The 15931-nt window shown below is 41.7% G+C and overlaps 1 protein-coding gene across 10 annotated transcripts in view; it reads right to left on the minus strand.

Annotated features, from left to right (window-relative positions):
- ank2b (ankyrin 2b, neuronal) overlaps positions 1–15931 on the minus strand; it is an 802067-nt gene that overhangs the window by 345343 nt on the left and 440793 nt on the right. For all 10 annotated transcript variants that reach the window (XM_068039631.1, XM_068039677.1, XM_068039625.1 and 7 more), the window contains one exon: positions 13776–13874. In XM_068039631.1, coding sequence (XP_067895732.1) covers positions 13776–13874 — 99 coding nt within the window. The remainder of the gene's footprint in view (positions 1–13775; positions 13875–15931) is intronic.

Consider the following 15931-nt stretch of genomic DNA (forward strand, 5'->3'; position numbering starts at 1 on the left):
GGAAAAGCACAAAGTCCACTGCTAGCTCTAGTAAGCTGCAACACACATTCCAAGAAGGTGTCAATGATATGCCTTGGCACAGACTGTTTTATTCATTGCAGCTCTGACACTCTCTCCTATTTGACTTCTCTGGGCTTGATCCCAATACTAATTAACAACACTTATGTTCACAGTAAAGCAATGTCAGACTATCGAATCATCCAACAAATATTTTAAAACACAATCTTATTTAAGCAGCCAGTAACAGTCAATAGATTATTTTCTGCACTGATCGATGACATTTGTGACAGAAAGCTTGGAATACATGGACAGATGCCAAAATTCCAATCATATGCTGAATGTCTGGATCCGTCTGATCTGGTCCAGCACTGAAAACTTTTGAACAGCTTGGTGTAATAACTCAACAAACATATAATGCAGCAGTGGCAACAAAAAGGGTAAACAATTAAAGGCCATAATGATGATAAGTGACAGCTTGGCTCTGTGGTAGCACTCTCACCTCCAAGTCATGAAGGTTGTGGGCTCAAACCTCATTCCAAAAATTAAGCATAGTAGCTAGGTTAACAATCTGGAGCAGTCGGAGGGACTCCCGACCTGCATTGGCAAAAATATATCTTTCAGATGGGATGTTAAACCGAGGGCCAATCTGCTTGTTTTGGTGGATGTAGACGATCCCATAACACTATTTGAATAACAGGGACTTCTCCTGGTGTTTTGCAGTGCTCTTCCCTGACATAACACCAAAGACAGGTTAACTGGTCACTCATCATATTGCTGGTTGTGTGATCTCCCTGTATGCAAATTGTTTGACATGTTTGTCAATGTAAAAATGACTGCACTTAAAAGAAAAAGTAAATTAATTGGCTATGAAGCATTTTGAAACTTTCTAAAAACATAAAAGGCACTAAGTAAATGTAAGGGGGGGGGGGGGGTGATTTTCACTGGATACTTTAGGGGCTCAAGAATCTCCAAGGTGGCGAAGATGGTGTCTTCAGCTGCAGTGCTGGTTTAGCCTGCATTTCATGCAAGACACCATCTTGGTAGAGGAGTTGAAACTAGCGCCAAGGAACAGCTGCCCGGAGACTAGGTAAACAAATGACTGAGACGTAAAATGCCTTCTCACCAATGCTCCCTGTAAGCCACGCAACCACATAGCAACCCAAAAGTCCCACGCAGGCCACACACAAGTCGGCTCCTTTAAGTTACCGCGTGTGCGACTGCGCAAAGAATCTTAAATAAATTACCCACGCACTCCAAAAAGAAATTAGAGGGTATGTTGCTGCTCATGCTCATTAAAGAAGCTGCATGGATTTTGACTAGCTAGCACTTCACTAACGCGGTCTCCTAACATTGACCGGCTATTGGAAGTAAATAGGGCATTGCTGTCGATTTCAAGTGATACTTAAAGGGATACTCACCATTTCATGTTTATTGCTGCTGGAGCTGTGAAGAAAACCTCTGAAATGCATCAGCAGACTTTCTAGGACACTTTCTCAAGGCTTCACCAACATTCAAGCCACAGTTATTCCAGAAATTCTCTAAGGATTTCAAAAGAGTTAGCGCTGTGCTACCCCACCTTATTGGACACCACATAGGAGTCACTAAGAGAAATGGAGTGCTTGGTCATGAGTGACTTGCTAGGATCACCCTTGCTCTGGATGAGGACATGAGGCTAGGCAGAGCAGAACCAGCTTCTGTAGGAGAGTGAGGTGGTGTCCGTCCTCCTTGCAGGTACAGGACATCCCTCATCCTCTGGACTTCCTCCACTAGGACCTCCAGCGCTGCATCCAAGAACCCCACTTATACTGCTCCATGGAAATTGTGTCTATTCAGCACTCAACCTGCAGGTTTCTGGTTTAGCACTTCCAGGATAGCTCAAATTAAGGTAATCAGCTATTAGAATCAAAAACGTGTGCTAAATCCATACTTACAGACATGTCTTGTTAACATAGCACCCATTTAGTGCCTGTTTTCACTCTTCGACCAAAATAATGACCCAGTTCTTTCTTTTCTTAACTTGTGTAAAATTTACTGGTACCAAAATCAAGTTAATTAATGTCTCAACAGCATATCCTACATAAAATTAAATTAAACTTTCCCCCCTAAATATTCTCCTCTTCTAAAGCTGCTGGTTTGTATGGGTCCACAGCAGCTAGTTATTCTTTAATGCTTCATGTGTAAACCCTGGCAGTGAGTGACAGCAGACTATTATACCTGGGAGCCATCACACCTCAGCCCACACCCACTTTCACTCAACCATTACACACATGCAACTGTATGGAAGAGACAAGAAAAATATAAATTCATCCACATGAACAAAACATTCATAAATATGTAGGCAAATTTTTGAGTGCAAAGACAAAAGGGCAATAATAGTTGGCGCAGGGGCGGCACAGTGGCGTAGTGGTTAGCACCACAGCCTCACAGCTCCAGGGCCCCGGGTTCAATTCTGGGTACTGACTGTGCGGAGTTTGCAAGTTCTCCTTGTGTCTGCGTGTGTTTCCTCCGGGTGCTCCGGTTTCCTCCCACCGCCAAAAGACTTGCAGGTGATAGGTAAATTGGCCATTGTAAATTGCCCCTAGTGTAGGTAGGTGATAGAGAATATGGGATTACTGTAGGGTTAGTATAAATGGGTGCAGACTTGGTGGGCCGAAGGGCCTGTTTCAGTGCTGTATCTCTAAATAAATAAATAAATAAATCTACTCTGTTTTGTTAATGTGGTACTAACTGCAGGATCAAGTGTTGTTCTGAGTGCTTTATTTCTTGCCAGAGGTAATCCCATACATTCTGAGGTTCCTGTAAATAATCCATTTTTTTGCTGGTGTCCACAGCTATTGCTGCTGTAAAATAATTGATCCAAACAAACAACTGCCTTGCAATGACAGCAACCCTTGTGATGGAATCTGCTCAAGATGAATCTGCTGTGCTGATCATTACCCAGTTTGGCCAACAGCAGCTGCAGTAATGTCGATCTGTCAACGAGTGTGCATATGTCTCTTTGGAATTTAGGCTGAGTTACAGTGATCCTGAAACAACAGCAGGAGAGCAACAGAACCCCAGGGAAAGGACAGAAACAGCTGAAAATAGCTGTTAATGCTGCTTCTCTTAAATTCCAACAGTTACAGCTGAAGGCTGGGAGAACTCCCAAAAAATTTCAGGGCCTGTGTGTCTGAATATAATGATATGAGAGACTGCTATATTGCAATAGCAACAGCAGCTTGCATGTATATAGTGCCTTTAAACTTAGTAAAATGTCCCAAGACATTGTACAGAAGCATTATCAGAAAAAATTGACACTGAGCCACTAAAATTGATTTTAGGACAGGAGACCAAAACCTAGGTCAAGGAGGTAAATTGTAAGCAGCATCTTAAAGGAGGAGAAAGGTAGAGAGGCAAACAGCTTTAGGGAGGGAATTCCAGAACTTAGGGCCTAAACTGCTGAGGGCACAGCTGCCAATGGTAGGGCAAAGGAAATCCAGGGTACTCAAGAGACCAGAATTGGAATAGCAGATCGTTTTAGAACTGGAGGATGTTATAGAGGTAGGGAGGGATGAGGTCATGGAGAGTCTTGAACACAAGAATGAGAATTTTAAAATAGTGGCGTTGCAGGGTTGGGATCCAATCTAGGTCGACAAGCACAGGGGTGATGGTTGAATTGGATTTGGTGTGAGTTAGGATATGGACAGCAGTTTTGGATGAGCTCAAGTTTATGAAGGAGATAAGATGGGGCCAGGAAAACATTGGAGTAGTCAAATCTGGAGCTAATAACAGCACGGGTGAGGGTTTCAACAACTGATGGGCCAGGGCAGGGTAAAGAACTATAATACTATGGAGGTGGAACAGGCAGTCTTAGTGATGGAGAGGTTATAAGATCGGACACTCTGCTCAGGGTCAAATATCACATACTGAATGAGAATCACCCTGCACTGCATAACACCACTATAGTTTGGGAGATGAGGCATAGGGGCCTGCCACTGCAGGGAGATGCTGCTAGATAAAGCCTGGCGGCTTCCTAGGGGGCAGAGAAGATTCCCCCACACCAACCGTCACCAACCACTCACTTCCACCCTGTCGCCGGGACATGCCTGAATGGCCCCAGCGACCAGGATCCCACTTACCTCTCCCAGGGTCTCCTTCATTCCTCAGTACTGCAGCATCCACCATCCCAGTGACGCCGCTGGTACTGTAGACTGGTCAGCCTTCTGATTGGTCGGCAGTTCTAGAGGTAGGAGATTGTCCCTAAAAGGGATGGTGTCCCTGACCAAATATTTAATTGGCTGCCTGCCGGTAAATAGCAAAGGGGGGCTGACGGAGGGCTAAGGCAGGGTCATCCCCACCGCCTTCCAGCCCACCACTGGGACCCCGTGGCCAGAATAAAATCCAACCCATTAACTCTTAATGAATCCGAAACTGTACTGAAAACATTAATTAACTTTTTAATTACATTGAGAAATCCACTTATACTCCAGCTAGATAAATGGTACCAAATTACTGGAGACTGTGAATAGCAAATTCATTGTAATTGATTACAATGAACCCTTGAAGGCATCAGAAAAAGGCCAAACTAAAACAAAAAGAACTACCATTTTAAATGCTTAAAATCAATGTGGTCGATTTTGACTTTTGGGCAATTGACTGATCAGCCAAATGGGCATCCCAATGTAGTTCACTGCATTAAGGATAGCCTATATCAGGCTGCCCTGGCTGACAGTTAAGTAACTGGCTTCACAAAAATAATTCCAAACTTATCTTTGTTGGGCCCCTTCGGCTCCATCACCAATGGAATTGGCCAGAGCATGCAGAGCCCATGCTCCGACCAGTTCCAACCTGAAATGACAATCGTGATCCTAGGACCATGATTTACATATTAAAAGGGACTTTGGACTTCCAGCAGTCGGCGCCTCTCAGAATGGCAGTCAGTTAAAGGGATCACTGGAAGCCATTCAGGAAAGGTAAGACTTTGGATTTTTTAAAAATAAAATAAGATTGACATGGGGCCAAGAGGACCAATCATTTTCCTCCTAGAACCACAAAAATCATCCGGCTAGCTGCTGTGTAGTGTTTGATTGATCTGGGTTTGATTGTATTAGTCTGTCCATTGATCTGTGTTCACTGTGTTTGATTGCTTAAGCCTATAGGTGGAGCTTAAGAGTTAAAACTGAAACTAAAAGACAACTAGAATCTTCTACAGAAACACACTGACTGCTCTGAGAAGACATTGTACTGGGATCTTGTAAGAACTGAAATATTTTGAAGTTCTGTAAATAAATCAGTTAGTGATTTAACACAAGTGTGATACCTGCATTGCTCTGAAATAAATCAGAGATACTTAATATAACCTACAACCCGGCATAAACATAACATGCTGGCCTGTTCTCACCCTCCTTCCTCCACAGCCAGATGGCTGCTTGGAGAAGATGGCTAATTTTCCACTGCACCAAACCGACAAGCTACACAATAATCTCTGTTTGGTCCCCACAGCTTGCTGGTAACATTTAAGTGAGTCCCAGACCTGAAAATAGTTCAGAACACCCGACTATAACATTGTGCAGGTGCTATGGGCAATATCACGGCCAGTTTGGGCCCCACTTGAAAATTTCCCCCACTGTGTCAATCTTCCATTGGAAGAAGGATTGTTTTCTTTGCTTTTGGCCTTTGTGCTGACAACAGTTGGTTTTGGTGATGCCAACTGTCAGTTCATTGCAAATCCATGATGCACAATAATATTCAAACAAGACGATTAACAACCTCGTATTATTAGCGCCTTCCATCAAGAAAGAAAGATCTGTAACTCACTACTGGAACATTCTACATCCAATTTGTAAGAAACAACAGATACCTGGGAGAGACTTTAAGGCAACAACCACACTGAATGGTTCAACGTGATTCCGAGAAAGGGAAGGTCAAGTGGTTCATAATCATCATCTAAATCTCAATGAAAGGATGCCGCCTTCTTAATCAAACTCATAATCATTAATAAAATGCATACAGTATAAGATGGTGGGAGGATTTCTTTCAGGAAGGAAAGGGATTAATGGATATGACGGCGGATACCAAGGAAGGGATGTAGATTTGAACTTCTATGGCCAACCAGAAAGCTGGTGGTAGCAGATAGTCTGCCCAACAAACACCCCACTCAATTTTCCTTTCAAGTTAGTAAACATAAGAAATAGAAGCAGAAGTAGGCCATAAGGCCCCTCGAGCTTGCTCCACCATTCAATGACATCATGGTTGATCTAATCTTGGCCTCAACACCACTCTCCTGCCTGTTCCTCATAACCCTTGGCACCCCTATAGTTCAAGAATCTGTCTATCTCAGCCTTGAATATATTCAATGAACCAGCCTCTACAGTCCTCTGGGGTAGAGAATTCCAAAGATTCATGATCCTCTGAGAGAAGAAATTCCTCCTCATCTCTATCTTAAATGTGTAACCCCTTATTCTGAAACTATGCCCCCTACTTCTAGATTTCCCCACGAAGAGAAACTTCCTCTAAGCATTCATCCTGTCAAGGCCCCTCAGAATATTATATGTTTCAATAACATCACTTCTCATTATTCTAAACATCAATGAGCCCAACCTGCTCAACCTTTCCTCATGAGACAACATACGAACATACAATTTAGCAGGAGTAGGCCATTTGACCCCTTGAACCTTCTCCGCCATTAAATAAGATCATGGCTGATCTGATTGTAACCTCAACTCCACATTCCCACCTACGCTCGATAACCTTTCACCCCCTTGCTTATCAAGAATCTATCTACCTCTGCCTTAAAAACATTCAAAGACTCTGCTTCCACTGTCTTTTGAGGAAAAGAGTTCTGAAGACTCATGACCCTCAGAGAGAAAAAATTTCTTCTCATCTCTGTCTTAAATGGGCGACCCCTTATTTTTAAATAATGATCCCTAGTTGGAGATTCTCCCACAAGGGGAAACATCCTTTCCACATCCACCCGGTCAAGACCCCTCAGAATCTTATATGTTTCAAACAAGTCACCTATTACTCTTCTAAACTCCAGCAGAGACAAGTCTAGCCTGTCCAACCTTTCCTCATAAGACAACCCGCCCATTCCAGGTATTAGTCTGTTAAACCTTCTCTGCTTCCAATGCATTTACATCCTTCCTTAAATAAGGAGATCAATAATGTACACAGTACTCCAGATGTGATCTCACAAATGCCCTGTATAACTAAAGCATAGCCTCCCTACTTTTGTCTTCAATTCCCCTCACAATATACAATAATATTCTATTTGCTTTCCTAATTACCTGTTGTACTGGCATGCTAACCTTTTGCAATTCATGCACTAGGACACTCAGATCCCTCTGCAGCTCAGAGCTCTGCAATCTCTCAACATTTAGATAATATTCTTCTTTTTTATTCTTGCTGCCAAAGTGGACAATTTCACATTTTCCCACATTATACTTCATTTGCCAGATCTTTTCCCACTCACTTAACCTATCTATATCCCTTTGTAGCCCCCTTATGTCCTCTTCACAAGTTACTTTCCTACCTATCTTTGTGTCATCAGCAAATTTAGCAAACTTACCTTCGGCCTCTTCATCCAAATCATTTATATAAATTGTAAAAAGTTGAGGCCCAGCACTGATCCCTGTGGCACACCACTCGTTGCATCTTGCCAACCAGAAAATGACCTGTTTTTGCCTACTCGCTGTTTCTCATTAGCTAGCCAATCTTCTATCCATGCCATTATGTTACCCCCTACACCATGAGTTTTTATTTTCCGCAATAACCTTTGGCGTGGCACCTTATCAAATACCTTCTGGAAATCTCAGTACATCCACCGGTTCCCCTTTATCCACAGCACTTCTTCAAAGACCTCCAATAAATTGGTTAAACATGATTTCTCTTCATCTCAGCAATCAACCTAATGAATTTTGCCTCCAATGCAAGTATATCCCTCCTTAAAGAAGGAGACCAAAATTGTACACAGTACTCTAGATATATTAGCACCAACACCCAGAGTTGTAGCAAGACTTCCCTACTTTTATACTCCATCCCCTTGCCATAAAGGACAACATTCCATTTGCCTTCCTAATTAATTGCTGTACCTGAATCCGACTTTTCCTGTTTCATGTATGAGGACACCCAGATCCCTCTATACCACTGCATTCTAGAGTCTCCCTCTATTTAAGTAATATTTTGCTTTTCTATTCTTCCTACCAAAGTGGATAACCTCACATTTTCCCACATTCTTCTGCATCTGCCAAATTTTTGCTCGCTCACTTTATCTATCTATATCCCTTTGTAGACTCTTTGGGCTTTATTTTTGCTTTGGAGGTGGGAAGTAGGATCCAGAACTGTTTCCTGGTCCTGAACCCAACATCGGAGGGGGAAACAGACACTCAATCGAACTTTGACTGGGACACCCCTTAATAGGTATGGAGACCAGTTTCCTGTCCAATTAAGGGTTGTAGGCAGGCTCTCGAAGCTGGAGGGCCAATCAGAGATTTTTCGGCTTCTGAGGAGGAGCTGCTGCAATAACTGCAAAGTAACTGAGAGGGTGCTTCAACAGGAAGGTGCTCTCTCATTTTTAAAAGGTTAATTAGTAAATAGAGAAAGCAGCCAGGCCACTACTTTAGTGAAGCAGATTGGGAGTGAGCCCTTCTGTAGGGTGGCCTCTGGCTGTACCCTCATCCAGACAGGCAGGGAGGGCCTGTAGGCCTGCCTGGAGCACTGACATCACAAGCTGCTGTTGGGTGCCCGCTTCCAGGCAGTTGAGCTGCCCCCATTGCATCAAGAAACTGGAGGCCGACTGAAAAATCCCATCCAACTTCCTTAATCCCTAGTTAACAAAGCTCTTAACAACCCTAATTGCCTGCCTGCCTCATGGGGTCAGGCGGCCTTGCCGGGCCCCAAACCCGCTTTAGCCAAAATGGCTGACATCAGGAATGAGGTCAGGAAACCACCACACTGGGTGGCCTCGTAATATTTGGGCCCAGTCCGCCTGAGTTCCTGATCGGGAACTGAAAATTTATCCCGTTGTGTCCTCCTCACAACTCGCTTTCCCACCAATCTTAGCATCATCAACAAATTTGGCTACAATACACTTGGTCCTCTCTCTCTTTCTCTCTTCCCCTGTCTCTCTCTCTCCCTTCACTCGCTCTCTCCCTTCCCCCCGCTCTCTCTCTCCCCCCATTTCTCTCTCCCGTCTCTCTCTCTCTCCCTCTCCCCCACCTCTCTCTTTCTCCTCTCTCCTCCCTCTCTCTCTCTGTCCCCTTGTTTCTCTCTTTCAGTCCCCTTGTATCTGTCCCCCTCTTTCAGTGTGTCCCTTCACTAACTCTGTCCCCACTCGCTCGCTCATCCTGCCCTCCCACCGCTCGCTCACTCAGCAGTCCCCCCGTGCCCACCCTGTACCCACTCGCTTGCTTATCATGTCCCCCCTTGCTCGCCCACTTGTTCACCCTGTGCCCCCTTGCTCGCTCGCCCACCCTGTGCCCACTTGTTCACCTGCCCGTCCTGTGCCCCCTCACTCGCCCGCCCACCCTGTGTCCGCTCGCCCACCCTGTGCTTCCTCACCCGCCCACCCTGTGCCCCTTCGCTCGTTCACTGACAGTTGAGGGAGCGGAAGTGCTCAGCAGAGCAGCTTTGTGGTTGGTCAGTTTTTTTTTTAAACTCGCAAGTCAGTTTCCAGTTAACAGGTGCTGACATCGGAAACAACGGTTTCTGAACTTCAGACAGATTCAGGGTTTACCGGCGGCCTTTTAAAAAAAAAGGTCGGAACCCATCGGAAAATCCAGAATCTGTCTGAAGTTGGGAAACCTCTGTTCCCGATGTCAGCACCTGTCAGCTGTGAAACTGACTTGCGATTTTTTTAAAAGCCCATCTGGAAGAAAAATTTCTTATCTCTGAAATACAGCCGCGGGCTGGATAGAAACCATTGGTGGGCCGGATCCTGGCCCGTGGACCATATGCTGGACAACCCTGATTTATAATGACACTCTGTTTTCTGTTAGTTAGCCAATCCTCTATTCATGATAATATATTTCCCTCAACACCATGCGTTCTTAACGTGTGCAGTAACCTTTTATGTGGCACATTATTGAATGCCTTTTGGAAATCCAAATATGCCACACCTACTGGTTCCCTTTATCTATCCTGCTTATTACATCCTCAAAGAATTCTAATAAATTTATCAAGCATGATTTTCCTTTCATAAAACCATGTTGACTCTGCTTGATTGTATTATGATTTTCTAAATATCCTGCGACTACTTCCTTAATAATGGATTCCAGCATTTTCCCAATGACAGATGTTAAGCTAACTGGCCTATAGTTTCCTGCTTTTTGCTTCCCTCCTTTCTTAAATGGGGGCGTGGCATTTGTGGTTTTCCAATCGTCTGGGACCTGTCCAGAATCCAGGGAATTGTGGAAGATTTCAACCATGCATCCACTATCTCTGCAGCCGCTTCTTATAAGATCCTAGGATGCAGGCCATCAGGCCCAGGGGACTTGTCAATCTTTAACCCCATTAGTTTGCCTAGTACTTTTTCTCTAGGGATAATGATTGTTTTAAGCTCCTCCCTCCCTTTTGTCCCCTGATTTTCTACTAATATTGTGATGCTTTTAGTATCTTCTACCTTGAAGACAGATACAAAATATTCGTTCAAAGTCTCTGCCATTTCTTTGTTTCCCATTATTAATTCTGCAGTTTCACCCTGTTCCTTTTTATATACTTGTAGAAGCTCTTACTGTCTATTTTTATATTTCTTGTTAGTTGACACTCATAATTTATTTTCTCCCTCATTTTCTTTTTAGTCATCCTTTGCTGGTTCCTAAAATTTTTCCAATCCTTTGGCTTACCTCTAATCATCACGACATTGTATGCCTTTTCTTTCAATTTGATACCATCCTTTACTTTCTTTGTTAGCCAAGGATAGTTCAGTCTTCTCGCAGGTCTTTCTTTCTTTATATCTATGTTGAGAATTCTCAGATATCTTCTTAAATGTTTGCCACCCCTTCCCCACCATCTTACCTTTTAATTTATTTTCCTAGTCCATTTCAGCCAATTCTGTCTTCATAACTTGGTAATTGACTTTTTTAAACTTAAAACACTAGTTTCAGACCTACATTTTTCACCTCAAACTGAATGTGAAATTCTGTCATGTTATGATCATGCTGCCTGCAAGGATCCTTTACTATGAGATCATCAATTCTGCCTCATTACACATTACCAGGTCTAAAATAGACTGTTCCCTGGTTAGTTCCATAACGGATTGTTCTAAGAAACTGTTCTGGAATAGAGTCTATGAACTTGTCCTCAAGGTTATCTTTGCCAATTTAGTTTGTCCAATCTATATGAAGATTAAAGACACCCATGATTACTGCAGTACCTTTATTACAATGGAAAGGAAAATTGGGCAGGGTCCATAAAGGTGGCTAATCTACTACTGCCAGTTATCTGCCAGGTGGTGAAAGTTAAAATCTACCCTTAGGAAAAATTATATATAAAGAGTGGCAAATGTGACACCCTTATTTCAGAAAGGGTGTAAGGACATTCCTCATAACTACAGGCCGGTCACTTTAACATCAGTATAATAAAAGCAAAATACTGCAGATGCTGGAAATCTGAAATAAAAACAAGAAATGCTGGAAATACTCAGCAGGTCTGGCAGCACCTGTGGAGAGGGAAGCAGAGTTAACGTTTCAGGTCAGTGACCGTTCATCAGAAGGGTCATTGTTTAACATCAGTGCTGGGTAAGGTTTTAGAAACAATAATCAGGAGGAAAAAAATCACCAGGCACATTGAGAGGTTTGTGTTAATTATGGAGACCAGTACAATTTGTAAAAGGCAGACTGTGCTAGACTAATATAATTGAATTTTTTGATGAAGTAACAGAGCAGCTTAATGAGAGGAAAGCAATGGATGTTGTCCAGAAAGAGTTGAAGAAAGAGTTTGACAAGGTACCACATTTGAGGCTCATGGAATAGGAGGTCAGCTTGAATAAACATTTGGCTTAAGGACAGAAAACAGAGTCCTGGTAAATGGTTGTTTTTCAGTCTGGAGGATGGTAGACAATGGTGCTCCCCAGGGGTCAGTGTTGAGACCACTGCTTTTTTGATACACATAGATGATTTAGATATTGAAATGCAGAGTAAAATTTCAAAATTTGCTGATGATACCAAACTTGGAGGAGTGGCAAACAGTAAGGATGATACCATTCAACTGTGACAGGACATATATAGGCTAGCAGAATGAGCAGACTTAAGTTACATGAGTAGATGTAAGTTAATACAGAGATGTGTGAGGAGCTGCATTTTGGAAGAAGGGAATAGGAAGAGACAATATAGACTAATTGGGACAGAGAGACCTGGGGAATCACATGCATAGATCTTTGAAGGTGGCAGGCTGTATTGAGAAAACAGTTAGTGATTTTAGACTTCACAAATGGAGGTATTGAGTACAAAAGCAGGGAAGTTATGCTGAACCTTTATAAAGCTCTAATATATAGCTCTAGTTAGGCCCCAACTAGAGAACTGTGTCCAGTTCTAGTCACCACACTTTAGGAAGGATGTGAGGGTCCTTGAGAGGGTGCAGAGGAAATTTAGCAGAATGGTTCCAGGAATGAGGGATCTTAGCTACAAGATAAGGTTGGAGAAGCTGGGGTTGTTCTCCTTGGAGCAAAGGAGTTTGAGAGAATATTTGATAGAGGTGTACAATATTATGGCAGATTTAGATAAGATAGACAAAGAAAAGGTGTTCCCATTAGCTGATGGTACAAGGGGACACAAATTTAAGGTGTTGGGCAAGAATACAGGGTGGATGTGAGGAAGAACTTTTTTTATGCTGCGAGTGGAAATGACCTGCAACTCACTGCCCTCGAGGGTAGTGGAAGCAGAGATGATGAATGATTTCAAAAGGAAACTGGATAGGCACTTGAGGGAAATAAACTCACAGTGCTATGGGATAGAATGGGGAATGGGACTTATTAGATTGCTCTACAGAGAGCCGGCATGGACTCGATTGGCCAAATGGCCTCCTTCTGTGCTGTTATGACTCTATAAATTAACAAGAAACAGATCAACACAGCTCATGAAATGTGACAAAAAAAGCTGTGAAATTTAAAATAGTATGGAGGAGTTGGACAGCAATAATGCTGACAAACAGCCTTGAAAAGATAAATGACGTATAGTTGAAAGAATATAAATCACACACCTAACGGGTAATCAAGATTGCATGACAGGTTAGTTCATTATTAATATTTCATTTTTACCACAGGTTATATGCCTCCAAAAATGTATGTTTTATGGATAAATGTGTGTGACATGCACTGCGATTTGAAAGCTGTAAGTCACACACCAAGCTCTGGGGCTTCATAAACAATTTGATCATCAAAATGAAAGCAAATATAACTTTTCTGGTAAACCAGTTAATTTCCATCTGAAGGAATATAGCAAGGTCAAAGAATTTGTACTTCAGAAAATATTAAATACAATATAAGCACAGTACATTCTACATGAATATTTGAAAATCATTTTTTTGCAAATTCTGAAAATCTTTTTGAATGTTGAATTAGTGTAATAATTAAATTGCTTAATGTTATGAACCCAAGTTAATCAACGTATACACAGGCTAATGAACTTATAAACCAGTTTTGAATCTGATGCATTGATTAAAGGCAAAGTGATGTTCATTTTATGAGAGGCAGAGCCAGTATCAGAAAGTATGATGATGCTGGACTGACAACAATTTTTGTGTTGCCATTATATTTCAAGTGTAGAGTTGTGTCTGTATTCTGATGTGTTGCAGTTACTTGCCTGGGACTGTGAATTGATGTTGGCTCCCTGCTTCACTAGAGTTCTGACCACATCAGTTTGTCCAGCCAGAGATGCAATGTGCAGGGCTGAATTTCCTTTCTGTAAAGAGGAAAAAACAACTATCAAGAAAAACACAAAACCCAGAACAAGCCACCACCTTCAGGAGAAAAGAGGCAAAGAGAGAATAGCAAAGAAACCTGCAACAAAAAAGATTTTTTTGTTTCAAGAAAGGGAAGCAAAACATTCAGGAAAGCTCCTATTAATGTTCAGGATCAATAGCTTCCTGTATAATAGACAAAACCATAAAATTATGGATCATATGCAATGCATCCACTATCTCTGTAGCCATCAGGTCCAGGAGATTTGTTCCCTTTTAGTCCCATTCATTTCTCCAGTACTATATCTTTACTTTATCCTTAAGTTCCTCATTTTCACTAAACTCTTCATTCCCCACCAGCTCTGAAATGTTTTTTTATATCTTCTACCACGAAGTACATGTTTAATTTCTCTGCCATTTTCTTATTCCCCATTATAATTTCTCCTGTCTCTGCATCTAAGGGACCCACGTTTAACTTCTGCTTAACATTTTTTGGTTAGCTACTGTTGGACCACCTTTACTCTTGCTAATCTCTTCCCTTTTACATACTTATAGAAGCTTTTACAATCTGTTTTTATATCTCTAGCTAGTTTACTCTCATATCCTATTTTCTCTTTATCAATTTCTTGGTCAATCTTTGCTGAATTTTAAAATCCTCCCAATCCTCAGGCTTATTACTCTTTATGGCAACATGATAAGCCTCTTCCTTTAATCTAATACTATCTTTAGCTTTACTTGTTAGCCATTGTTGGACCACATTTGCTGTTGAGTTTTTATTCCTTAGGGGAATGTATAATTGTCATGAATTATAAATTAATTCTTTAAATGTTTGCCATTGCCTATCCACCGTGATATCTATTAATCTAGTTTTTGAATCTACTTTAGCCAACTTGCCTGTAATACCTATGCAGTTTGCTTTGTTCACATTTAAGGTCCTAGCTTTGGATTTGACCAAATCACTCTCACCATCATTGTTACGACCATGATGGAAGGAATGCACTGTCTTTTCTAGTCCCGCTTCTTTGCAGGTCACAACACATATTTCAAAAAATGTTTACCCAGTTACAGATACAGTCAATCATATACATTTTTTTAATCCCAGAATAAAATACACCAACAAGGTTTCTTTAATAAACAACAAAATTATCAGTATATTATCAAACAAGATTTATCCAGTAATGAAGCAAAGCATTAACACACGCATTGAAATATGAAAGTTCCCTTTTTAAATTCCCCACACTCACACACACTGAAAAAATACAGAAATTCTCTATGCATATGTCTGTTACAAAAAAGACCCAAAAAAAAGCAAAATACTGCAGATGCTGGAAATCTGAAACACAAACAAGAAATGCTGGAAATACTCAGCAGATCTGGCAGCATTTGTGGAGAGAGAAGCAAAGTTAATGTTTCAAGTCAGTGACTGTTCACCAAAAAAAACTTTCTCCAAATATTTGCTAATTCTATAAGAAAAAAAAGAAGATATGGAAGGAAGTCAGTTGTCCCTTTTGGTCTGGCGTCCAGGTATATGGAGATGGGTCACTGGGATCTTTTCTAAAGCAGTTCTTTTCAGGCGGCGTTGAGAATTAATCTGGTAGGTTTTTCCAGCTTCACAGGAGAGATGCAGCACCAGGGATTTTAATCCTCCCACACTGGATCCTTTCAGGGTTACTTCAAAGAGGTACAGAAAGAGGTGAACTGCGTAGTTTCTTTTTCCTTGGCAGGCAAAACACCAAGTGTTTTCAAAACAGTTCACACCCAACTGAACTGAAAACAATCCAAACCCCAAAACAAAAATTCAATCTCTTGACCTCCATAAACCTTGACATATGGCTTCTCTGTAAACATCTTCCCCAGGTCCACAAGGTTTCTGTTGTTTATTGAGCTTAAAGCACATGATTTCCAGCACAGGTTGTTTTCAAACACCATCTCAAGTGTTCTTTCAGTGAACTTGGTAAAAAATAAAAGCACATCAATGGAATCTTTTCAGTTTTAACACAAGTCCTCAAAAAATAAAATTTTAAAAAATGGAAGCACTTTCGGAACAATATTATGATCA

Source organism: Heterodontus francisci, chromosome 1, assembly GCF_036365525.1.
Source record: "Heterodontus francisci isolate sHetFra1 chromosome 1, sHetFra1.hap1, whole genome shotgun sequence".
Lineage (NCBI taxonomy): Eukaryota > Metazoa > Chordata > Chondrichthyes > Heterodontiformes > Heterodontidae > Heterodontus > Heterodontus francisci.